The sequence below is a fragment of the Manis javanica genome, chromosome 7, assembly GCF_040802235.1.
Source record: "Manis javanica isolate MJ-LG chromosome 7, MJ_LKY, whole genome shotgun sequence".
NCBI lineage: Eukaryota > Metazoa > Chordata > Mammalia > Pholidota > Manidae > Manis > Manis javanica.
The window spans coordinates 21,767,371-21,794,357 of NC_133162.1; the positions used below are offsets into that span (position 1 = coordinate 21,767,371).

At 43.4% G+C, this 26,987-nt stretch overlaps 1 protein-coding gene across 10 annotated transcripts in view; it reads left to right on the plus strand.

The window, feature by feature from the left end:
• Positions 1-26,987, plus strand: part of SORCS1 (sortilin related VPS10 domain containing receptor 1) — a 502,721-nt gene that overhangs the window by 458,276 nt on the left and 17,458 nt on the right. For 6 of the 10 annotated variants that reach the window (XM_037001358.2, XM_073240458.1, XM_037001360.2 and 3 more), the window contains exons 20-24: positions 4,582-4,715; positions 6,850-6,973; positions 12,785-12,897; positions 15,916-16,047; positions 24,643-24,742. In XM_037001358.2, coding sequence (XP_036857253.2) covers positions 4,582-4,715; positions 6,850-6,973; positions 12,785-12,897; positions 15,916-16,047; positions 24,643-24,742 — 603 coding nt within the window. The remainder of the gene's footprint in view (positions 1-4,581; positions 4,716-6,849; positions 6,974-12,784; positions 12,898-15,915; positions 16,048-24,642; positions 24,743-26,987) is intronic. The other 4 variants (XR_012133041.1, XR_012133039.1, XR_012133040.1 and 1 more) reach the window with 1 other exon arrangement.

Consider the following 26,987-nt stretch of genomic DNA (forward strand, 5'->3'; position numbering starts at 1 on the left):
GCTCCTTTAAAAAAAGTGTGTGCCTTGGGCTTTCATCTGTGAAGATTTTGTGTCAGAAGGTAGTACAGAGGCAAAGAGTGTAAACAATATTAAGCAAGTTATGTTAAGGAGTTTCCCAAGAAATGTTAAAAAAGCTTTTCCTCCATGGAGGAATCTTAAGAAGTGCTAACATGATGAGATAACGATAACTCGTAAGTTATGTTTAGTAAGAATGTGTATCATAAATGCCTCTTCCAGTAGGTGGATGGGTGTCCCTAAACAGACATAGGGTTTGTTTAGATGGCTAGAGAAAAGGTTTAAAATGAAAATAGCTCTTTTAAATGAATGGTCCTGTTCAAATTAATTTCAGGTTCTAGGCCAAGAGTAGTAAGGCCAGGCAGTATTCCATGCCTCTCACCTGCCCCTTGCTCATTAACCCAAATTGAATAGAGAAATTACCAGCTGGGATTTTTTTTTTCAAGCTACTGCGGTTCACTGGAGGACCAAAGACTATTTAGGGATCCCTAAGACATTGTTCCTGAGAATTCCTGCTAAGCCAGTAATTATTGATCTTTCTGTCCTCTGCACTCATGACGGAGGTGCTTTGAAGAAACACACCATCCCTTCTTTGGTTTACATGAAGCTTTTCAAGATTCCCACTTTGCCAACTCTGCATCCCCCTTTCCAGTGAAAGTTATTAAGCTGTTACTGTGTGCCAGGCTTTGTGCTGAACAAGCTCTTTAGGTGTGTAATCTCACTTCTTAAACCAACCCTATGAAGGAGACACTGCTAGATATCTATCCTACTCTACAAAGAACAGTGAGGTCAGAGAGCTCAAATAACCCCCTTGAAGTTGCACACCTACGACCTGGCAGAGCCAAGCTTCAGACCCAGGTCTGCTGGTCCCAGGAATCCCCGCTCTTGACCATTATTAAGGTTATAGTCAGTGCCAATGACGACTTGAGGTTTGAGGAACTGAGTCTCCACAAGGCCTCAGCCCCTTTCCATATTTGCAGGTTATCCCAACAGAACATGGACATTTAGGTTAGAGGCACCGTACTTGTACAACTACATAGGTTTAAACACATTCCATAGGCTCTCTCCCTGCTGACTGCCACCACTAAGCTGCCCCGTATAGACCTTCTAGAATTGCCTCTTCCTAAGAAATAATCTCCAATGATGATGTCATGGAAATAATCATACAATTTTTCAAAAATGCATCACAAACATTGATTATTAGCAAAAATAACTTGCAACACAAATGACAGGATATTTGCTGAGAATGGTACCCAGCAGCCTATCATTGGCCACAGTTCATTCTGTAAGGGGGACTTTTGTTAGAGGGCTACTCTCCTTAGGAATTACAGTTATCTTATTCTGTACCCTACATATGTGTTTAACACCTAGCATATCTAACCACGGGTAAATACTGATTTAAAATGCAGCAGCAGCTTTTCATCTCAATTTCCCAGGGTCTCATACAGTGTGGATGACTGTATCATCCACACCCTCCCAGTCCTCCTGTGATTCTTACCACTAGAAATGATCCTGTCCCTTGGAGGGTATCTTCTTGCCCCAGCCTCCCCACCCCTCCACATTTACTGACTCCCAAAAAGGAGACCAGCCAAGAGCTTGCCTGACTGAAGCCATGCCTTCTAAAGAAACAAGCTGCTTTGTCCACTGGCAGTGTGTTTTGTCTCATTAGTCTAATTGAGTGGCTAAACAATGTGACCTTAACCTTAGTGGCAGGTAATTTGTAATGGGAAGTTTTGTGTTCTGATTTTAAATTTTGTTAGATTCATCTTGGCTTAAGTGGTGGGATAAACGTGACTCAGGTACCAGAACCCCTTTCTAAGCCTGGCCTTGGAAACAAGAATTAACACTTTTTATACTAACTATATTAAAGAAGGTTTATTTTTAAGCTTTCATTAACTCCCATACATCCAAAACCCGTGTCATGAGCAGTTTCAGCGGGTTCTGACCTGTTTGCTTAGCACCTCGCTCCCACGGGACCTATCCTGCTTTACTGCGCACAAGAATCCTTTGCTTACTCCAACACCTCTGCCTTGACGGGCAACCCTGGTCCTTTCTTTCAGATGGAGGAGACAGGGTTGGGGAGGTACTGCCACTTTGACACTGTTTTACACCCAGAGGAAGTCAGAACAAGACCATAATTGATTCATATTCCCCCAGATCGCAAACCTGAAGGGTCTCAAGGCAGATGGTGGTGTCACACTGCCAGGACATTGGGAGGGGCTGATGGCAATGGCTTTGTAGAGAAAACAAAAAGAAAGCACTGGACCGAGTTAGGAGTTGCCAACTCAGTCTGAACTGAGATGCTGGTCGGAACTCTTGGCAAAGCCATTCCATTTCTCTGAGTCTAGATTTTCTCCTCTGTCACATGAGGAACGCACACCTTAGTTCCCAAAAGTTCTATTAAGCAAAATACGCTGTGCCCTGTCAACTGGTAATACTTGGTTTTCCTTCACCACAAAGTAGCACGACCATTTGTACTTGGTGGGCTCTGAGCAGCGGCTCTTAGCTCACCTTGCTAAGCCTGCCCTCTACCCTCGACTCTCTCACTGGACACCCCTCCTCCCTAACTGGGGTCCCTACCATTGCCTCCCCTCCACTCTATTTCAGAAAGGTGATTTGTTTCTAAATCAGAGGTTTATAGATAGAAGTTTGCAAAGGTCATCAGAAACAAGGGGAGGTAGTGTTCTGAACCTTTTCCAGGAGTGGTGGCAGCTCTCTCCAGGCGGCGGCCGGGCAGTCTGCTGCAGCCTGACGGTTGGAATGTCCTTGGGGGTAGCAGGCACGGTGCTCTGCCAGTTCGTGAACTAACGAGACATGTGGCACAGCCAGTGTTTCCTTCAGCTGCATGGGGCAGAGAATTTAGAGGATATGCAGATTTCTGCTCAGAAAGCCCCAGCTCAGCCAGTCTTGCATCACTAAAAAGTGTGCAGATTTGCAGAATGGGAGGTAAAAAATTAAAATTTTTAAAGAGAAGAGGTGGATTTTCTAGTTTTTCCTAAACCTGTCTCTTCAACTTTCTCCTTACATAAGCACCATTTGCCAGTGTTTTTTGGTCCACATTTTAGGGAAAAGTGATCAGTTTCTAGAAAACCTATGTAGCTTTGCAATTTTTCACACAATCATTAAATTATATTGGCCAGGAAATGTCAGACTTGGGTTTTGTAAAGTGTGATTTAATAAGTCACCTGTCCCTGAATTACAATATAAAAATATTGTGTTCCTTGGCCCCGTCCTGGACCCTGCAGAATTAGAATTCCTGAAAGTGTGGTATCATAATCTACTTTGAACAGATTAGTATAATCCTTATACACACTGAAATTTAAGGAACTCTGTTTTAGGAACTCATCTTTATACAATGAATTATTTTTCTTTTTTTCTAGTGTATTTTTTAATATTTCAGACAAATAGCAATGTGATGCATACACAGTATTTAACTTTGTGGTTAGAGGAGGTCTTCAGAACAGAACAAATGCTGTAAGTAGGCCAGAGCAATTAGTGCATGCATGCATGCATGCACATGTATTTGCCCAGGCACGCACACACACACTGACAAATAATGTTCAGTCTCACAGACGTTGACTGTTTCCTGCAGCACAAGAGCATTAAACGAGAAAAGAGAAGAGAAACCCAATTAATTCCCGGCTTCCCTCAACTGCCTTGCTGGCAAGATTCATACAGAGTGATGCAGCACCACCTGCCGTCCTTTTTGTGCATTGCAGGCACCTGTCTGAGCCACATCTGCCTGCTTGCTCAGCTCTTGGCTTAGGGCACGCAGCCAGCAGGGGAGTCTCCAGGGGCTGAAATTTCACTGCTGTGGCTCTCTTTGAAGAGAATGCACCCTCTGTACAGAAAAGAGATGCTTTAAATATAGGTTTTTGGGCAGTAGGAACCAGGTATATTAAACACATGAAAACAATGAATACAAGAGGACGTGGGAATCTGTGAGCTAAATTCCACATGCTTGTATCAATCAATGTGTAATGTGTAAACATGACAGAATGAACTCATACAAACACACGTATGCGTACTTAAGGGCCTACAAGGCTGACGAGTTGTGTCCTGGACACCTCTTAGATCTCATTGGCTTCCAACCTTTCCCTCCATATCTCTCCACTGCCGCTTTTGGGGTTTTCTTGCTATTCCTCAAACATGGCCAGCACAACTCCTCCTCAGGGTCTGTGCACTTGCCCTCCCCTCAGCCCGGAGTGTATATTTCATCCTAGATGCTGGGGACCCCTGGCACCTGGTGCAGCTTATATATTATTGAGGGGGGCAGGCATTGAACACGTAAAGCGGGAGGATGGATTTGAGTCGGGGCAGGTCAGAGGCAGGAAAATGTGTGAGAGAGTTGGAGTGGTCCGGGTGGGAGGAGTACTTGGTGTCAGAGCCAGGGAAGGCCTGGGGAGGCTGAGAAGAGCTCCAACCAAGAGAGATTTAGGGAACCCCGTCAGCAGTTTCCTATGAGGAAACTTGGGTTCTCTGAGGTTTTCACCGTCCTGATTGACCAGGAAAGTGAAGCAGAAAAAGCTCTTCTTCTCTATGCCTCCTGTTTTTCTCATGCCTCAGGTCCCCTGGAGCATGTACACCTGTCTCTTCCCTTTGTCACCACGAAGAACAAAGAGGTCAACGCAACTGCAGTGCTGTGGCCCAGCCAAGTGGGCACCCTCACTTACGTGTGGTGGTACGGAAACAACACGGAGGTGTGTGGGCTTCCTCGCAGGCTCTAGTGGCCTGGCTGATGGGAAAAAGAAAGAAACAGCTTATGTCCTCAAGAGTTGAGTGGCAATGCTAGTTTCGGGAATGTGGGCTCCCAGTGTGCCAGTAATCTCATCAGTATGTTCTCTGTGTCTCTCTGTCTCCTTCTCTGATCTCTCCCTCTGCCTTCGTCCATGTTAGCACTCTTCTCCAGTTGTGCATTCTGTTGCAAGGACTCTTAGCAGCAGCCCAAGCTTTACACTTCCTCGGCCTAGCAGAGAAAATAAACTGTCTCTGCCAAAAGTTCTAACATAAGTCCCAGAAAGGAATATGATTAGCCAGGTCTTGATCATACTGCTGGAGGTGCAAAAGAGCTGTTAAAGGCAGCCTCCTTAGGCCTTTCACATGGACCGTGAGAGGGGAGGGCATGGTCCCCAAAGGAAAAGAGGCCAGCGGATCCCAGAAAATCAAAAGCAGCAGCTGCCTATGACACCCCACCCCCATGTGGCCTCCTCACCCTGAATCAGACATGGCTACTTCTTCATCTCAGCTTTACCCTTTATGTTTTCCCAAAACATTCCCTGTGATCAAAAGTCAGTAGCAGTTTTAAAGCCAGTGAAGACCTTAAACCTCATTTACTCGAAGTCCTTCATTTTACATGGAAAAAGTGAGGCCGACGACCTGGCTCTTTGCCCCAGTCTCACTCAGCCGCCTCACACAGAGGCTTTCTCACGCCTGCGTGAGTTCCCTTCCCTCCCACAAGACGGGGAACTCACTCTGTTTCAGTTCGCAACTCACTCTATCCTGAGAAATTAAAGTCCACTTCCAAATGTGAGTAAAGGCAGGAGGACCGAGGCGTCCCCAGAGGCCACTGGCAAGAACTACTCTGCTCTGGAAAGCATCGTCTTCCTCCCGCTGAGCTGCTTTCACCTGGGGTCTTTGCCCTTCAAATGCAATGCATCTTTGTTCTAATACAAAACTTGTTTTTAATCCCAGAGCTGAATTTTGGCTTTAACTAGAGGCACAGTTTTGTACCAAGCCAGGGGGAAAACCTCTTCTGACCCCAGAGCTGCCACATGCCTGACAGTGGAAGGAATCTCTCACCTCTATTGCTAACATATTCAGCTGAAAAGAAGCCCTTTTTTATTTCTTCTGAAAGTATGCTTGTAAATTTGGCCCAAATTGGGCCCCCTACCCACAGTGGAAGAGGAGAAATCTTTTATTTGCCTGAAAGCTAGTTCTGGAAGGTGATTGTACTAACTTTCTTCCATGTCTCTTGCTCTCTTACCTTTTAGCAAAAAATCAAATTCTCAACAGATTATGTCGAATAGACTTCTGCTGGGCTTCAGTCTTGCCTCTGCCATATAGTTAAGTGAATTTGGATTTTAAAATTAATTAAGAAAAGAGAGGAAATAGTATTCATGGGGAGTGAGTTGAGGGAGGTCAATAGGCTAATAAACTTTTCCACCAGGACCCAGGCATCTGATTGTGTTACAGGCACTGCTCCAAATCTTTTTTTTTTTTTTTGGAGTCCTCAAACCACTATCCAATTAGTACTTGTTTCCATAGCAGCTACTCCAGGAAACCGCTGATGGGGCTTCTCAGAGGAAGCCAAGCCATACAAGGCCATTCCTGTCTAAACTAGCATGGTATCCATGGTTGCTGTGTTCCATTAAAATTTTATATAAATAGCATACCCTGGAGATGAACAACTGGCAGCATATAGATTCTCAGCAACTACTGCTTAGATCTGGATTAATGTAAGCCCCCTGCTTTAGTCTCATTTGAATGTTTCCTTGTACTAAGGGATTTGCTTGATCTGAGTAGGTTTTCAATAAAGAAATACCTGTCTCACCAGCAAGCAAGACCTGCCCATCTCCCTAGCCCTGTGAATCAGAATGATACCGGAAGAGAGGTGCCAATTCACAAGGAAGGGGGTAGTCACTTGAGGTCATGGCTTGAAGAGCCCCTTTCTGGCCCAGATCTGAGATGATGGGGAGGTGCAGATGGAGGCAGCCGCACTGCATGCACATGAAGGGCCTCTGCTGAGTTTCCTGCTTGTTGGTGGCTTTGAGCTAGTGGTTGTCTCGTCGGCAGCCGAGCAGCTTCCCCCTGACTCTGTGCCCTCCTTTGTTTTAGCCCCTGATCACCTTGGAGGGAAGCATATCATTCAGGTTTACTTCTGAAGGGATGAACACGATCACGGTGCAGGTCTCAGCTGGAAATGCCATCCTGCAGGACACAAAGAGCATCGCGGTCTATGGTGAGCGCTCTGTCTCCGTCGTCCCATTGCCTCTCTCGGGCTCAGACAAGATTTCTGGTACCACGGGCTGGAGGCCATCCTGTCCTATGAGCTCTACCCAGAGAACAGAGGGGAACGGTTGAGATACAGCTGCATATGGTCTCCAACTTGGGGGGAGATGTGGCTCACCAACAAAATAGTGATTCCAAGACCCCCAGAGAGTTTATTGTTAGGTTCTCTTAAAGTGGCCCTGGTGCACATAGAGCAATATCTGCTCCCTTGCCTTAGGAAGGGAGTGAACTTCATTATGTGTAAGGCAAATTCACTCTGTTGAATAGCTTAAACTCCTTAGAAAAGAAAATGGTTAATATTGAGGGTTTTTTTCTTTTAGTTCAACTTTAAGAGTCTTGATTGTTAAAAGGAATCTACCAATATCTGAATACTTGGAAAATTCCTTCCACAGATAAGTATCATAAAAAAAAAATTCCTCTGCTAGATTAAAAGTGAGGGAAAGATCTTAACAAGAAGATGTCATGCATCATCATAGACTGGATACTGTTGTGAACAAACAGTCGTACAGGACAGTCTTGTAATCAGTTGGGGTAATTGAATATAGTCAGAGTATTATATGGAGTGAAAATCAACTAAAATGGAAAGGTGGAATCATCGATTGAAAATGGGAGATTAAAAAAGTAGTTTATACAAGTTGATCTCATTTAGGTAATTTTTTTCTGCTTATAAAAGTAGTCACATGGATATGAACTAAGTGTTATTAGTGGATGGTAGAAATGCAAACTTTAATTATTAATTTGTAAGTGGTAGTATGCATCATGGAAAATTAATGTTTTTAAAACAAAAATTTTAAAGTAGGGAAAGTAAACGCTGTACAGAGAGACAGCGGAAGGATAAAGGGAGGGAGGGGGAATAGACAGAGACTGAGAGCAAAAGAAAGAGCGAAAAAGTGGCTAAGTGGCCCAAATGATACCAGTTGCCTCGGCTCTAAAATTAATTGATTCTGATGCCAGTTCTGTGTTCCGTTTCTCATCTTGCCAACTTGACCTTCAGATTCATCTGTAAGCCGCTGTGAACGTGTCTGAGGACACCGCTTCTCCCAGGGGCTGGATGTCAGACTTCACAGCATTCCTCCTTCCCTCCCCTCCACCCTGAAGAGGCTCGATGAGCCCAGACAGTCAGTGGGAGCGACCAGGGCTGTGGGTCCCTGGCAAGGTTCCACCAGCGAGATGACCTTTCAGCCAGGGGGCCACAATAAGGAGACTTTTAGCTCCTCTTTCCTTTTCCATCTCCATTCTGTGCTCTGGGAATACTCTTAATCCTCATAACAGCCCTAGTAGAGGGTAGGTGATATTATTCCTCTCTTCTTTTTCAGAGAGATAAATAACTTGCTCCAGCTAGGAAGTCGTGGAGTCGGGCTTCCAACCCAGCCCATCTCGACCCAGGCCCATGCTCTGAAATGAAACCCTCACTGGCTTTCATGTCTTCTCCAGTTGGTGTTTGCTTTCCTCTCTGTGCCTCCTGGATGTCCCAGGTGTCACTAATGGGCACTGACCCACTAGTGCACACCTGTCCTCTTGGCCAAGCACACCAGTGATCTCTCTAAGAACCACAGTGAAAACTTTAAACCTAGAAAGTTTTGGGGCTTATCCGGCCATCCCAACACTTTAAAGCTAGGAAATCAGGCTGCAGACGTGGGAAATGACTGGCTTAAAGTCCTGCTGTTCAGGGGCAGCGCCAGCAATAGTAATGGTGATGGTGGTGGTAGAAATTAACATTGACAAAGCTCTTACTAGCATCTGTACTTGATATATGTGATCTATTTCACTGGATCCTCTGAGCAGGCTTATGAGAAAAATACTATAATTATTCTTGTTTTGTAAATGACAATATAAGAGATAAGTATAATAAACAGAGCCTAAAGAGAATTTCTAACCACCTTCTACTCCCTTGCAATGCTTAGTTCTCCCTCCTCCTAAAATCCCTCTTAAAGTATCACCCAGAAGTGGGGTCACTCGCCCGTCAAAAGGGCTCTCTTCATGAAAAACATTCTCTTCATTAAAAGCTTGAGCAGGAAGTGGTCTCCCTCCTCTAACCAAGTCTGAGTGATCAAACATCCTTAATTTGTCTTCAGTCACATGAGTTGCCCAGAGTTTCATATATATGTGACTAAAATTTTAATGAAAGGTATGACCTATTAAAGGCAAATCACGTCACACAAAGTTAAACAGGAAAGATTTAACTCAACTAGAACAAAAAGCAGGAATGTTTTTAAACTCTGGGATGAGTCAGTGGAAAAGTACTGGGGGAAGTTGGGGGCGAGACTGTCAGTGTGATCGGCCACCCGTGTCTGGTTACTGGGGCTTGGAAGTGACGCTTCCACCCACGCAGAAATGGACTTGCGTGCTCGCTGTTCTTTTCTTTCTTTTCTTTCTTTTCCTCTCTCTCTTTCTTTCTCTTTCTTTTGTTCTTCCCTGTCTTTCAATTCTTTCTTCATTTGTTATACATGGCAATAGTATATTTACCTTTTTAAATTGAAATATAGTTGACACATTAGTTTCAGGTATATGGCATAATGATCTCATATTTGTAATATATTGTGAAGTGATTACCACAAAACGTCTAGTTAACATCCATCACTGCACATAATTATGTTCCCCTTGTGATGAGAACTTTTAAGGTCTACTCTCTTAGCTACTTTCAAATATGTAGTACAGCATTATTCATATGTCACCATGCTGTACATGACATCACTATGACTTACTTGATAACTGGAAGTTTGTACCTTTTGGCCCTCTTCACCTATTTTGCCCACCCTCTATCCCCCACCCTTCCTGGCAATCCCCACTTGTTATCTGGAGCCATGAGAGTTTTTGTCTTTGGATTTGGGATTTCAGATATAAGTGAGATCATGGGATATTTATCTTTGTCTGATTTATATCATTTAGCATAATGCCCTAGAGGTACATCCATATTGTCACAAATGTCAAGATGTCCTTTTTATAATGGATGAATAATATTTCCATTATATGTATATTTATATGTGTATGTATATCAGATTTACTTTATCCACTCATCCATTAGTGGACATTTAGGCTGCTTCCATTATCTTGGCTAGTGCGAATAATGTTGCCATGAACATGAGTGTGCAGATATCTTTTTGAGATAGTGTTTTAATTTTCTTTGGATATATACCCAGATGTTGGGTTGCTGGATCACACGGTAGTTCTATTGTTAATTTTTTGAGGAACCTCCATACCATTTTCTGTCCTTCTTGATGATCACATTTCAAAGAGATGATTACATTTCAAAGGTCCTTGAAAATGGCATTCCCGGGTTATAGAAGATTGACATCTCAAAAGGGCAGAGAGAGAATTTGCAATCACAAGTTTTCTACAGTAAATCTCTAAGAAAAGGGAGGTTAGAGGCCTGCAGTTATAGAGAAACTTGTCTGAAATGTAGTCCAACTGAGGGGAACATGAAGGCCAGCATGGTCGACCGAAGGAGGCATCTCACCTGGGAAGGTGACTTCCCAAAGCTGCCTGTTACAACAGACGGGGGAAAAGAAAATCTAGTTTGGTAGTTATCCTTGATTTACATCAGGGCACAGGCTTGCTTTTAAATGCAAAAAAGAAAATATAAATGTGTGGCATTCCTCTTTCACAGCAGCTGCAATATAAACATGTGTGCATTTGCTTACTATTGGTAAAGCCTTCTCAGCCCTCCCACATGCATCCCCTATTTGTGCAATAAACTGAAAGATAACATTTCTCTGCCCTGCTGTTTTGCATGCTAAGTAATTGTGGAGGGATCAGCATCATTTTTCTCATTTGTGTCCTTATATCAAGATACATCTTCCCTTGTAGATGAAGTCTCTTCATCTGGGTAAGAGGTTCGGGGAAAGTGATGATGACATAAACTTAGACGTCTCCAAAGTGAGAAGTTAGGACTCAGTGGGCGATTCCTTGGTGTTGCCATTTACCACGCTACTAATTAATATGCATTTCATTATTCTCCATCAGGACAAAGTGGTGTTATTCATATAGGTGACCAGTGACTCAAAATAGTCCAGGTTTGAAAAATACGTCTTTGGAACAGGCTAACCACGATAAATAGATACTTTATAATGTAGGAGTCTTCAAAGGCTGTGTTTGATAAGCTTTTACCATTGTTAGGAAAACACAAGTGGGCTTTTATGTTTCCTGAATGTATAATCAGCCTCACTGATATCACTGAGCCCCAATGGATACACAAGGACATGCTAAAAGCAAAAAGGAAATGTTTGTTGAATAAATATATGCATAAATTACAGAGAGCCTCCCACTGTAACTTACACATTTATTTATTCAACAAAAGCTAATTAATTAAATGACTCCTAGATAGTACTGGGCACTGTCCCAAAGGACTAGAAACACAGTGCTCCTGTCCCCACCAAGCTTATGTTCCAATGTGGGAGACAGACATAAAAACAACAGAATATAAACTGCAGGAAGTATGAAGACTAACAAATGGGGCCCAATGATAAAGGGTGTCTGAGGTGATGGAGGGCAGATAACTCAGGTTGCCAGTGGGAAAGATTCTCCTGGGAGAGACTGTATGATGAGAAGGAGCCGAAGAAGCTGTATCTGGGGAAGCGGAAGCGAGCTAATGTGGGCAGGATGGAGGCACAAGGGAAGGACTGCGTCCTGGGGTACAGGGAATGTGTAGGATGTGACACGGGAGAGGCAGTCAGTACTGGCTTATTTTGGACCTTGCAGGCCATGGTGAAGAAGTTGAATTTGTATTCTAAATGCAGTGGGGAACCACTTGCCGGTTTGAGGGGAGTGATACCATCTGAGTTGTTCTGGGCTAAGATCTTCACAGCTGTGGTCTGGAACCATCACTGTGCAAGGCCAAGCCATGCCTTCTATGGGCTGTTCCCAGCCAGTGACTAAGTGTAGCAGGGACACTAAAGCAGACCCATCCTGGGACACAGGGGTCTCCTCTGTGCTGCCTTGGCTCAGTGACTCTGTGACAGCCTTGCTGAACCTGCCTCAGGCTGCCGGGCAGGCACCCAGCCTGCCTCCTTCTCTGCCGTAAGCGTCATACAGGCATCTAGGTCTGATGGTGCTCCAGCCCCCCTGGCTTCTTCCCCATTTCCTCTCATAGATGATTCTTCTTATAAAATCCTTGCCTTTTTAATTCTATCCTACTTCCTGGAGGACCAAGACCAACTCTGGGGCTACAGAGTCAACTAACAAAATCCTTGAGTTAAGGAGCTTAAAATTTCATTAATATAAACTTCCATGCAAACAAAACATAGCAATGGAATGATTACAGTAATAATTATAATTACATAATTATACAATTGTGTAATGATAATAGAAGTATATGCAAAACAGATATGCCATAAAAAATGAACATTGAAACATAGTAGGGAGGTATTGTCAGTAAATGCTCAACTAGAGCTTGAGTATTGTGTGCATGGAAGGTGGGAAGGATGGGGCATTCTAGGGAAGCGACAGTGTGTGCAAAGGGCTAGGGGCCTAAACCTGCGGTGCATTCAGAACACTCCAGGTCTTCTTCCAGTGTTCAGGAGTGCAGAGTCTAGAACCAGGGATCATGGCATAGACTGCAGAGCTAGGCAGAGGCTAGAGCCTAGAGCTTTGGTCTACAATATGAGGAGTTGGAGGATAATAGGGATAGGATAGAAACATATCTCTGGGGTGAGTATAGAGGAAAAAGTATCTCCATTAGGGTTTTGCATAAAATATAAAGGGTGATACACTTTTGGAGAAAACTACTTGACTTAGAGTAATCACCCGACTGTTGTTTCCCCAGAGGAATTCCGGTCTCTTCGCCTGTCCTTTTCTCCAAATCTGGATGATTACAACCCGGACATTCCTGAGTGGAGAAGGGACATCAGCCGAGTCATCCAAAAGTCTTTGGTGGAAGTAAGTGCAGACAGTTCCTTCTCTTGCACAGACACATTTCCTCTCTGTCCTGAAAGAGCATTGTAATGAGGGGACCCTTATGCAAAGCAATGACAGGAAAGAGCTGGAGCCCATGGGAAGTCTAGCTAATCTGTCAGACATCTGCAGAACTGAGTATCCCACCTGCAGCCATATCATAGATGCTGTGGGGGGAGTGAAGCTGTGAGCAAACATGCTCCTTGCCCCTTGTGAAACTTCTCTTCTGTTTAGAGAAGAAGAACATGGAAATCTGTGGCAATCCTATAGCAGCGTCAGGGTTAGGTCATTAGTGTAAAATTGACTGCCATGCGTAATGCTGAAGGACGCAGTGTGTAGCTCATTCATGAGCGCAGCCCTGGGTTCCAGCTCCACAGCCTTAAGTACAACAGCACAGGGAGCACTCAGCACATGATAGGCACCTTCTCTGTCCAAGTTCTTTTAAAGGCATGTCTCTCCTGTACCAGCCCCAAGAGGAGGGTATTATCGACCTCATTTTGTAGATGAAGCTACTGAGATTCAGAGAGGTTAAGTGACTTGCCTGACATCTCCCAGCTATTAAGTGATTAAGGTACAAAATTGAAGTGAAGGGTCTGGGTTTATATGTATGAAAAACAGTCCCCAAAGGTTTCTGGGAGAATACCAAAGTGGTATGCCACCGACCATTTGCTAAAACACCTTCTTTTAGGCACATCTCCTGCTCACTCCCCTTTCTCGAGTGAGCAGGGGAATGGGTTATGTGCTCATGAAGCTGTTTGGATTTATTACACAAGCCTACAAAGTGAGAGATGAACTGCTTTTCCCTAGGGTATCTTCCTGCCCAAAAGGAAAATCAATTTAGTGTGTTTCATACATTCTTTCCTGCACCCAACACATGGTGCCTCATGATACATAGAAATTATGGGATAAAGGCATTCATATAGCACTGCTCAGAAAACACCCCTCCCATCCAGCCTCTTGGCAAAGGGCGGGCCATTCCCACATTTATACCACATTTATACCACTATCTTTCAGATCAGCAATGACACTTGCCTAGGTTCTGAAACCCTGAAGTACCACATTGCCAAGTACACTCTAATAAACCCTGTAAGAGGTACAACGAGGTCAGTTTATTTGCAGTTTTCTTCCTATTCATCATGTGACAGAATCTGATATAAAATCAGTTACCTTTACCTCACCAAGTGGGGGTTTTCTATCGACATTTCACAGTGAAATCTTAAATTGAGTGTCATTCAGTAGCGGTTTGTATATAATGAGGGTGATACAGACATAACTTGCGAGTTTAAAATCTAGCAGGGCCGTGAAACCGTATGAGGTCAGCTGTGGCAGGAGCTGCTGGGCAATGGTGTCTGATATTTATTTAGCCCTTAACAATATTTCTTATAACTCTTCCTAGCGCTTTGCACTTTTCAACACATTTAATCACCAAAAAAATAGCCTATGGTGTAGATACTATGATTATTTCCATTTCACAGGTGAGGAAACTGAACATAGAGATATTAAGTAACTTGCTCAAAGTCATACAGTTAAAAATCAAGCTCTGGAGTTATACCATCAAGGTTTGGATCTTGATTTTGTGGTTTCCTAACCTCTCCAGTCTACTACTGTCCTTTGTTACATGGAGAGCAGGGATGAATGGAATAGCGGGGTGGGGAAGTACCTTTACATGCCTCTGGGTAAATGCTGTCGCACTTTTGTCTTCCTGACGCAGCATGCATGACATTATTAGTGGATAAACATTATGGCCACCAGGGGGCCCGGCTACCAGGCTACCGCCCCTCTGCCCTGGAGCTGTTTGCCACTCGTGTAACAGCTGTTTGTCCCTGATTTCTCCCTTCTGCTGTCCCAGAGAGATGATAAACCCTGCAAGGAACCTGCGGCCCACCTCCTTCAGTCTGCAGAGTTGCAGGAACCCTGCCCCACAGGCCTCCTAGACAGCTGTCCAACTCCACCAGGTGGTTTATCAGCCAGGCATTTGCTCAGCAATGACCAGTCTTCCCAGCTGATTTCTCTTCACTTTCAAAGTCTAGTGATCAGATGCCCTGGGCCTGCACCTTTCCACCAGCTGTCCAGGAGGCTAGAAATTACTCCTGCTTACCAGTATTTCTAGGCTGCTACATAGCATAAGTAGCTACGTGCAGAATGAACAGGTCGGCGTGACATTGCTCAGGTCAGGGTGTGACATGGGGTAGAGAGGTAACAGCCTCCCATTTCTAAGACCCCTGTTTACCCAGACCCAAGAGGCAGCTGACCCAGCCCCTGGTTCCCAGCATCCCACACTGTCTTTCAGATCAGCAATGACACTTGCCTACTTTCTTAAACCCTGAAGTACCACATTGCCAAGTACACTCTAATAAACCCTGTAAGAGGTACAACGAGGTCAGTTTATTTGCAGTTTTCTTCCTATTCATCATGTGACAGAATCTGATATAAAACCAGTTACCTTTACCTCACCAAGTGGGGGTTTTCTATCAACATTTCACAGTGAAATCTTAAATTGAGTGTCATTCAGTAGTGGTTTGTATATAATGAGGGTGATATAGACATAACTTACGAGTTTAAAATCTAGCAGGGCCGTGAAACCGTATGAGGTCAGCTGTGGCAGGAGCTGTTGGGCGATGGTGTCTGGGGCAAGGAGGCAGCGGAGAACTGATTAAGAACAAAGGCCTCGTGTCCAAACTAAGTGTCACCACCCACTACCTACATGGCCTTGAGCCGCTGTTGAGCCTGTCTCCATCCACCATCTCTCCCGGGTCGGCGATGCTGACGCGCCTCCCAGATCCCTGCTCAGGGACAGGCTGCTTGTTCCCTTAGCCACTGGGAGTGCTGTTGGCGAGGCTTCAGCGGCCTTGCACCCCTACATCCCTGCCAGGATGGCCCCATCCTGCCTGCCTGGGGCGTCCTGCCCGCTTGCACACCCTGCCCCTCTTCCCGCTGAACACTCATCCCTTCTCATCACCTTTCCCGGCGGGACTTACGTGAGCCTCTGCGTCTCTCCCTCAGGCCTCGGGGCTCCCAGGCCAGCACATCCTGGTGGCCGTGCTGCCTGGCCTGCCCACCGCCGCTGAGCTCTTTGTCCTGCCCTATCAGGATTCAACCGGAGACAGCAGAAGGCCAGCCGAGGACCTGGAGCAGGTGAGTGCCCAGTGACACTGCAGCTTCTCCCAGCCGTCTGAGCCGCAGCCCTGCAGCAGCCCTGGCGGGTGTCGTGCAGGGCAAGGGCTCAGGCTCCAGCTATGCGTGGAGTCTTCGGCTTTCCGGTCCTGTTTCTCATCCATAATCTGGTGGCCCTATTTACAGCTTCACCAGAAAACATGCAGGAGTGTTTGTTGTGGGCAGTGTAGGCAGAGGCTAAATTACTGAGAATATATCCACACTGTGGAACCCTCTACAGTGTTCACAGTGAAGTAGGTAAGTCTGTGTGTACTGGCATGTCAGACTGTTCAAGGTATTAAATGGTAAAAACAGGTAGCTGAGCAATACCTGGAAGGTGGAGCCATTCGTATGTTTACTTACTTTCATCACAAGAGTGTCATAAGAGTCATGGCTCCAGAGCACCCTCCCTGTGAAGGGTCGGCTTTCCCCTCCTCTCGTCCGCCTTCTGGAGGACTAAGCACCTTTGTGTGTGTGTGTGCACACGTATATGTGTGTGTTTCTCTCTCTCTCCTGCCCTCTTCCACATTTTTTCCTCTCTCTCCTTTTAATTTCAAAAGATTCTCCAGTCTCTGTAGTGAGGACTATTAAAATTATGTTGTTGTTATTCTTTGTCCATTTACTTAAAATAACCAGTCTTGGTCTGATTACCATGTTAGAAACGACATGATTTTGGTTTCTCAATTCTTTCTGGCAGAAAGATTAAAAATAGGAATCCTCTCAGGCACTAAATAAATATTGGCTTTTTCCCTTCCAGTACTTGGAGCTTTTCACTTTGCTTAGAATAAACCCCTAATCTAGTCGCATGATCTCTAGTCTTCCAAGAAGGCTTGAGAACTTCCTGTAACAACCTTATTAACAAAACCCCAAATTACTGCATGGCTCATCTCCTAGTATACACCCTCCTTTCAGCTGCTGCTTTTTCACTTAGCAGAAGACTCACCTCTGTAATTTTCTCCATGTGCATGTAAGGAAGAACAGAGCTATCATGGAAAGCCCTATTGAACCCATTTCTGAGTGAACTGCAATTGAAGGGGCAGGCAGCCGGTATCCCATCAGATTTGCATCTGACCTTGCTCAGCCCTGGCACTCAGCTTCCCATTATATTCTACAAGTTATTATCTGTATACCTGCAATTTAGTGGGAGAAAGAATGGATTATTTATCACAGCACTGCTGAGAACCTAGAGGGGAGATAGATCAGTATCCTGAGGCTTTTAGGCACAAACATTGACTGTTATTCCTGCTCTAGAAATCTTACTGATTTTCCGTGAAATCCAGATTATAATCTTTTCAACTATGAAAGAGAATCCAGATTTAATTTAGAACCAGCTAACTTCCTAGATACCAAATCATCCGTGCTTCTTTTTGTCACACTCTCAATTTTTCTCTGAGAGAATATTTCTTGGATGTTTCCTTGATGGGAAACGTGGGAAGGGGAGCGGTACATTCCGTAAAACTTCTTTTGCTAATGTGGAAATTATCTTGTTTTGACTATCTGCTTTCTTGGGAGTTCCTGTTTCCCTTTATTCTTTGACTTATCTCAGTGTCTCCTCCAAAGGGCATCCTCAGAGTTGGGTGATTGTCCCTGAGACAGGCTGGTATCAGTCATTGGGGAACTGTTTAGTCAGGGATCTGAAGCAGCTGGCTGGTTGGGAAGTTGTGTGACTTGGAATTTGGCAAGCTTGCAGGGAGACCAGCCATTTGATTAGAAAGAATGCAGGTGTGAAGAAATATAAGCCAGGTTTCTAGTTTCAGCTCTGATATTCACTGTGTCTGTTTTATAGATGAGGAACGTCAGCATTAAAGAAGTAAAATAATTGATCAAAAGTCACACAATCTATAATACTCATCTCATTAGGGTGTTTGAGAGATCATTAAAGAAATTATACTGTAAAGACTTCACCTATAATAAATGCTTAAGAAATAGTAAATAGTTGATGGATACATTTCTGGCCATTTTATGATAGAAAGAGAATATATGGAAAATGAAAAAAAAGGTGAAGCCTCATAAAGAGACTATTTATATAGTCAAGGGCACATATCAGAAGAAAGAGGATGGCAAGAGTAAGGAAAAAAGGAAGATTAATTAGTGAAATGACACAAAATACAGAAGAGAATGAGGACAATAAGAAATAGAAAGAACATATATGAATTAATAACCTGGAATGAGAGCACATCTAAGTTATCATGCAAATTTATAACATTAAAGGAAAACAAACTACCAAGCTAAATATTGTAACTCTGTTTAAGGAAATTGTGAGTATATAGCCTTACCTGGGACTCAAACCAAAGCAGATACTCTCACCAAATGCCAAACCAAGGATGTAAAAAATCAGTGTCCTTGTTGTGGACAATATTATTACCCTGATTAAAAAGTGCAGTGATGAATCATCACATAAAACTGAGCCAAGGGTCAAGGCTGAAACAGGGCTGCCCATGGGAAAGCTGTAGTTGCCAACCTCAGAGGGGTCCTTCGATCCTTGTTTCTGACTCAGTCCCTTTAAAATGAAGGAATTCAGGCCCCGGCATGGAGGAGTGACTTTCCTGAGGGGACACAACCCTTCAGGAGAATGTGATTCTCATTCTTTTTCTGCTGCCAACTCTCAAGCCTAGTGGCCCCGCCGTCCATGGGCCTGAAAACACCAAGGCTATTCCATCAGTAAATAAATGAGAGATACTTTGTTTTGTTTTAAGTTTTTGCATTTTTCTCAATTCATGATGCAACTGAGAGTTACTTAATTCTTACAAGGGGAAAACTGTGAAATTATGAGCTTATTTAGTTGGGAAGTCCAAGTTAGGGTACAGTTCAGACCTGGATGAATTCAGCACCGCTCAAGAGCATCATCAAACCATTCCCCTCTCTCCCTCTTCCTCCATCTCTTTTCTTTGATGCTGCATGAGAAGTCTGCCTAATCATGAAACAACACTTAGGAAGACAAGCATGGCCACAGGAAGCCCCAGCTTCAGTTAGTCAGTCTGTCAACTCCATCCGAAAGACTGCCTCTCCCTTGCCGGTACCCCAAGAGCTCCTGCTGGACCATTCTCACCAGACGGACTTGGGTGAAGCAGGCATCTCTTCATGGACCTCTGTAGACAGAGGGGTAGACACCTTGGGTGTTGTACGCCCCTTCCGGATCAGGGGTTTAGGAAGCCCCTTCAGGACCAAATGGACAGAGAAAAAAGAAGGACATGATTCCTCAAAGGAAAATGTGAAGGAGGAAGAAGGAACACCAGGCAGGTAAAAGCAACTGACAACTGACTTCCTTTGTAAAAAAATTAGCCAGACATTTTAAATGAATGCAAAGCAAAACTGAACAACAGAAAGGAACGCCCTTCCTCAAAGGCTGCTCTCCATATCCCAGATGGGACTTGGGGAGGGCTGCGCTATCCCCTCTCTTAACGTTCTGGCCTCTTTCTTGTAAGGATACAGCCCAGAACCCCAGTAGGGGGAGAAGTGGGACCCCGGCCAGATGGCCCCTGAAGACTGTGAGGGCAGGACCCCAGCCCAGGGCTCTTGGCCAGCCCTTAGCTTCCTTAAATAGCTTTCTTGGGCAAGCAGAATGCTGGCTTAGATGGAGCTATCTTGTCTCCAGAATAAATTGAAAATTCCCCAACAGTGAGAAGTACTTGACCTTGTTACCAGGATAAGGTGGGCAGGGTTAATCAAGTGCCCTCTGCTGGGACGGTTCTGCCAGTCTTCGTTTCAGATCTCCAGTGAGTGGGAAAGGCTCATTTGCCCTGAGCTGGCCTCAGCAGGGGCAGCGCATCCTGCCGCCCCAGGGCTGGCTGCTCAGACGCGCGGCAAGCCCCTTCCTTCTCACCTTCCGTCCTCGCATGCAGCTCTGAGTCCTCGGCGGTGAGCAGATCGCGTCTGCCTCTCCTGAAAGGAGGGGGATCCTCATGCTGCGTCGAGGCGGTGTGTGGTGCTGCGCTGTGAGATAGGGAGCCCACATGGTGTATTACAGAATCCTTAAAGGGCATGAAAACATTTCAGAGGAACTTAAATGTTTAAAAGACTGTAGAAAAAAGTGTCACCCACCAAGAATGAATTTCCTCCTCAGCTGTTTGTTTCCCATAGACATTACATGAATGCAGGCTCCAAAATCCAGAAAGCCACGGTGCCCCTGGTAATGGAAGTCTATGGGTGGCACTTGAAGCAATTAAAGATTCATTTGGAAATACAACTGGTAATCTCAGAATCTCAGACTGTTTCCTATATACCCACATACTCTGCCCTGTCCAGATTCCTTGACACAGGTTGTGAATTATAGAAATACTCTGGATTTACAAGGAAGGTCGCTAAAGCAGGAAACTGAAATCAAAAGTGGAGTAGGTAAGAGTTGGTTCCAAAGGAATATGGCAGAGAGAGACAGAGAAGCTTGGGGCTGGAGCTGGAGACACAAGAGAAGGAAGAACGTGTGCCCTGTTTGTTTCCTCATTATGTCATCCATGAAAATTGAGCATTTTAATCAAGCTGGTTCTTTTGTGCTGAGAAAGAGGGAACTGAGTGAGCTAGTGCTAACTAGAATTAGTGTTTAGTTCCATTGCTTTTCCTATGATTTGATCCAGAAATTATGTTGTATGTATTCAAAAGATCTTCCTCTGTTGAATTCAAAAAGAATATTCTTCAAACTGCTATTTGAAGGGACCTTAATAATGTAACAGGAGCAGGACTGATGGGCTAGGTCAGCTCCAAGGTCATCACAGGCAAACGTCTCTGCACCTCGGCCCCAGAATGCTGTCTACGTTCAGCTGGGTTTACATCCTTCCAACCAACTTCAGAGATAAGTATTTGGTCCAGGGTAGCTTTGTCATTAACAAATCTGCCAAAGGCCATTTTGAATCCGTAGTTGTACCACTTCTTTGGATTACATGTTTCATAAATTTACCAACTACTCTGTTGTCCTTAAACTCTTCCTTTTTTTATGTTTCAATGTTTGATACTTTCATTCTAATAATCTAAGTGTGTTTTCACGTATTGGTTTCATTAAACATTGTTTAGATGTCAGATGTGTTCTTTGTGTGGCAACACCACTGCTGTTGACTCAGTACGTCCAACTCCCTGCCTTCTGGATACATGGCAGGGTTGTACCCATGAGTCTCTTCTGCAGGAAGAACCAAATGGCTAATTCTGGCCAGGGACTTGGGAGCAGAAGTGGTATGTGTCACTTCCAAGCTCAAGTAATCAAATGCTGGCAGGTCGTTGCAAGGTCCTTTTCCCTCCTCTGGGGCTTTGAATGGAAACATTTGAGGCGGCGGCTCCACCAGCCCGTGTCCCTGTGGGACCACAATGAGCAGAGCATCATTGCCTGACTACCATGGATTCGAAGTGTGAGCAAGAAATATACCTTCATTGTTTCAAGCCTCTGAGATTTTAACATTGTTATGTCAGCCTAACCGAGCTTTATTCTGATTGCTACACTTAAATATCCTATTTCCTGGAGAAGCCAAGGAGAATTGGTATTTTCCTGTAGCAGTTCCCTCCCACCACATCCTTTTGGTGGCAGCTTTCCAAATATTTGCACTGAGTTCCCACTGACTTTTTAAGCAGTATTTTAAGTGAAGTGTGGGTTGCATTTGAGTCACAGGCATGTTCTACCAATGGGCAAATACCACAAATAATACGTTGTTTCTTTGATCATGATTATTTAGCTGAAGGATAACAGAAAATGGACTGTGTAGAAGCACAGAAGAGGGATGGCAGCACAAAGGATACATGGAATTTTCTGAGACAAACACACTTTCACTGGACAGAAAAAGAGATTCAGTTTTCCATCAACTACACGTTTTTTCACTGGAGTCTATTATGTGGGGTTTTGTTCTCATTTAGCCAGACTTTTCTATGGATTCCAGTTTATTCTACTCATTTCCTAGCCAGAGACCGTCCCAAACATTACGCATTATATTAACTGGTGAATGAAATGTGGCAATCCTAAGGATAGGGTCACAGATCACCTATTCCTGTAGCTCATATTGGGCAGCTGACATGGGACTGGAATTGCAAGTTGTGTGCTCCACAGATGAATAGGAGATGGCAGCAAAATTAGTGAAATGCTGCATTTAAAAAAAAATCTCTCAAACCAGCTCAGCCAGACCTCTTTTCCAAATATCTTCTGCTTATTCTCCTCATCATTTGGTTCAAGGAAAACGTTTTTGATAGAAATGCCCTAGGATTAGGAGTTAAACAAAACTGAAGCCTGGTCTCAACTGTTCAAATATTAACTGGGTAAACTTAGGTACGTCTTTTAAGCTCCATGTTCCTTTCCTGGAAAGACCAGCACTAATATCTAAGACATGCTGTGGTAGAAAACTAATAAGAAATAAACAACTTTGCCAATATAAAGTGTTCAATGCTTATATAATATACTTAAATATATATATATATGTATATATAAAACAAGTCATGATCTGACTTAAAACAATACAGAATAAACACTTCTGCAACTATGCAAATCTGTTCGTTTCAAACTCATTTACTTGAGAAGCACATGGTTCTAATTGCGATTATTTGTGTATGCAATGTAACTTTTATTTAGTTTTGTTTCTGTGCATAATTTCTATCCCAGAAAGTATGTTTTTAATGCATGTGCTTTGATGCAAGTTAAATACATGAAATATACTTTCTGCTGCCAGATTATTTTTGCATAGCCTGGTTAATTTTGTAAAAGACACAGATAAATCCAATGAAGCAATGTGATAAACCAAAACAAATCTGGGAAGTTAATTATTTTCACAAGGGACTCTCCTAGAGATTATAAATTAGAAATACATTGTTCTGATGAACTCTTACTTTCTGCTTTAGTTATTTATATCCCTCACTTGAGAAAAAAATTTTTCAAGAATAAGAAATAAATATTTCAATTGGTTGAAAAAGAATATCTTTCTTGCAAGAGAAATCATGCAAATACATAGTTGCCTTTTGTTTACTTGATGGACTCTGCAATTCCTTCTGAAAAGTCTTTCCGATTTGAATTAAAGTACTTTTTTCTGCAAATATAAGTGTGTGTGCACATATGTGTACATTCATATATAACATATTTCACAAAAATATATATACATTTTGTGTATTTACATGTGTCTGTGTGTCTCATAGCCAAATCATTTCTGACTGATCACTACTAAAATTCCACTGTCATATTCTTATAAAGACCTTACCAACTGAATTATAAGAATAAAATTAAATAGGAATGTATGCATTGCAGCCCTTCAGGGACACAGAGGAAAAACATTCTACTCGGTCTGTGTTAGAAAACCACTTTTCAGTAAACCTGGAGCATTCTGGAATATTCCCAGTGCCCAGGAAAAAAGAGTACCTGGATATAGAAAATAAAGTTGTTTTCAACATAAATTTTCTCACAGACTTGTTTTTCTGTGTGGTTTTCCAAATGAAAACATTTGAGAGGCTGTGCTTGTGCTGAATCCCAGATGCTCAACCACAGGTCACTGATAGTCATCCCAAGTTCCTGCTGTTAAGCAAAGACATGCATCTGCAGGGCAGTTCAGCTCATGACCAATCAGTGGGGTCTGCAAGAGACACTCTGCCTCAGAACAAAACCATCAGAACCCAGTTAATTGATGGAAGGATCACAGGTGTCATTTTGGCAACTCAGTGGACTAAATGAAACTCAATAAGTGCAGAAGGGAAAAAAATAATTTAGCAGCATGATGGTCAGAAAGCATCTAATTAGACTTAGCTAACATATTAAATAAAATACTAAAATGATGAATAGAACATTAAAAATAAGCAAAGAGTCCAGATGAAAATAGTCACAATGTGGTTTTTCTCTGATAGCTTTTTAGGAATTGCTCTCAGGGGTAAATGGAAGAGAGCAAAGTGAGCTGAGTAAATGGAGTTTTACCTTATCTATAAAACCTTACCTTATATTGTTGCTACCAAAACAAGGTTCTTTGCCCCACGTTGGGGTTAAATACTTCCTGGCCCAGAACCCCGCAGGTCTTCCCAGTACCGGCGCCAGCGTGAGGAACGTTCCGCTAATGTGAAAGGATCAGCCAAAGCACTAAAGTTGTGGTTGCAGCCTGTTTCAGCTGTATGATTTATTATTTTAGCGGAACTCTACTTAACCCGTTCAGTAAATATTAATAAGCTATTCTGTGAAAGCCTGACTAGCATGGTTTGGAAAAGGGGAGGGAAGCATAGGGAGGAATGAGGTGGAGTCTACCATCAAGAAATGACATAAATGTATGCAAATCTCACCAGAACATTTGAATTATACATACTGACTTATTTAAAGTTCTTGTGTCTAACAAATGCTCTCTCAAAAAACTGGGGGTGACTTTTCTAAGATAATACAGGATAATTTTTAAGAGTGGGAATTAGTCAATCTACTGATAGTTTTGTCTTATTTTGTAGCAATTAGGGTGTAAAGTCAGGCCATGGTTAAAAAATAATTATATATATATTCTAGGGAAAAAAACTTCAAAAGCATATAAAACTCATAATTTACAGGTGTAATATTGGGGCAACTTAGTAAATATAGTAGACACTTCTCAAGATGTTTGTTTATGGTTGGTATGACAACTTTGGTGGCACTGACTGCGACACTTGATCTTTCAGATATCAGAACTTCTGATCCACAAGCTCAACCAAAACTCGGTGCACTTTGAGCTGAAGCCCGGGATCCAAATCCTTGTCCACGCAGCCCACTTAACAGCAGGTCAGTTTTATGATCCTGGGTTCTGCCCAGTGGCTCTAGCAAAGGGGGATCCCAATTTGTTCACAATAACAAGACTAGATGGTACCTGCGCTAATCAGAAATAGGGTGTCAGTCTGGAGGTTCCCTTTGCTTGGCATTTTTGCCTTAATGGGGACCCAAAAAGCAACAGAAAAAGGTGACTTTTCCTGCTTAGTCCCTGGTAGAGCTGGAATCAGAGCTGGAAAACGGGGACCAAAAAAGTGGATTAACAACTGAAACTGGTTAGGCCAATAGGTTGGCCAGGGAAACCAAGAACCTGAAACAGATTTGAAGCCATGGATTCATAGTTCCATGTGGGAAAGAAAGTCCATTCCTGATAACCATGAAGGGTTAATCTCACTGGTGTAAGTTCCAGATGACCAAAAATAATGCAAAGTTGAGAAGATCAGGAAAATTTCTCTTGTTGATGATCATAGTTCATTCCATAGCTGGGAATTTGGGGAGCAGCAGTCAGAGCCCTGGGAAGAAGTCCTGGCAAAAAGGAGGTCTGTTACTGGGAGCTCAGGTAAGCACACTGAGGTTTGAGGAAGGGCCCCATGCAGTATAGATATGCATGATGTCAGGTTACCAAGGGAACAAAATAAAGATGCAGTGTGAAGCAGAAGCCTGATGTTAGACTGGGCCAGTTTGGAGAAAGTGAGAAAATTCTCTGGCTTCCAACCGTTGTGGCTGTTAAGGCTTCTCCCTTGTTAGTTTTGATGGCAGGGCCTTTTAGCAGAGTAATTCCAAACCTGATCAACTGACATTATTGAGCTTCCTTGTATGACTGGCTCAGCTACTGGAAAAAATATAGACTTGTATATGGATAATATGCTCCAATTTGAAGAGTCAAGGAAGAGAATGTCAAAGGCTAGCACAGTAAGAGCCTTGGAAACTTTCACTATATTGAGGTTAGCCACATTTGTCATAATAATATTAGAATTGGCAATACCCCCAGGTGCAAAGTCACTCTCAGCCAGACTTTCACATACAAAATGCAAGGTTCATGTTAAGGCTGGCATTCTTCAGTGATTGTGACAAGGAATTAAAATATGTGAGCAATCAGCTTCCCATTGAAGATGGTTCATAAGTTAGCTCTTGCCATCTGATTTTTCTAAAAGCATTTGAACAGGGTGCTGGACACTACCAAGACATTGGAGGGAATTCTCCTTTCACACAAGGACAGACACCTTGGCACATTGGGTGGAGGGGTCAATGAATTGAGACACTTGCCTCAGTTTCTTTTATTAAGCTGAAATTAGCATTCATACATGAATGGCTAGGAAGAAAAGGAGGAAAGTACCTGGAGGAAAGAAGAAACAGTAGGGAAGCATATGTGATGGGGAACTTCTCAGTTCCCTTTTCCTTCCTCTCATCCTCACTGCAGACAGGAGGAAATAAAATTAAAAAGAGAAAAAGGGAGAAAGGACCACTGGTGGCAACATTTCATGTCTCATAAACAGGATTGCTAATACCTTCCCAGGGACCATTACAGCACGCTGTTGCATTCCATTAATTGCTCAGCAGATGTTCAGCAACCTTCTTTTAAAAATGTTTGAGCCAGAGCATGTTGCTAGAGAGAGAGGCAATGCATAATTTGGGCTGTCTCCAAGGAAAAAGACCTGTCTCCTTTTAGGAATTTACTAGCCTTATTTTGTTTTTCAAATTCAGTTCCCTGTTTGCTTTTATGGGAACACAAGGTAAGCATTTCCAGATACGTGCATGTCATTAGAGACTGGATTTAATTTGTTTTCCCCCCACATGTTCTGTTTGGGAATTCATTAAGTTTGGTATCTAAGCTGAGCTAAACTTTGACCACAGTCCTGGTTTTGTTCTTAGCCATTCCTGTGCTTATCTGTGTCTATGCATTTCCTCTTGAGGGCCTAAACACTCCTGACAGCTATGTTTCTGAAATTCTCTTTGCACAGAGAAGAGATCTGAAACTGTGTTAGAATGGGGAGAGACCGAGAGGCTATCATCAAAAGGGTCCAGGGAAGGCCATGGCCTGAGTAGCTCTGACTTTTAGGACCTGGTGGCAGCTGGCATCCGTCTTTAGCAGACTGTGTTGTCACAAAATAACCCAGAGAGCTGGAAAAGAGAGTAGAAATCATTCAAGCTGGGTATTAGACTGGCAGCACTGGTGTTTTGACTGAGGGTGTCTTTGCTCATGCTATTCCAGATTAGAATAGTTCTTCCCACTTCTCTACCAATATGCATCCTCTAAGTC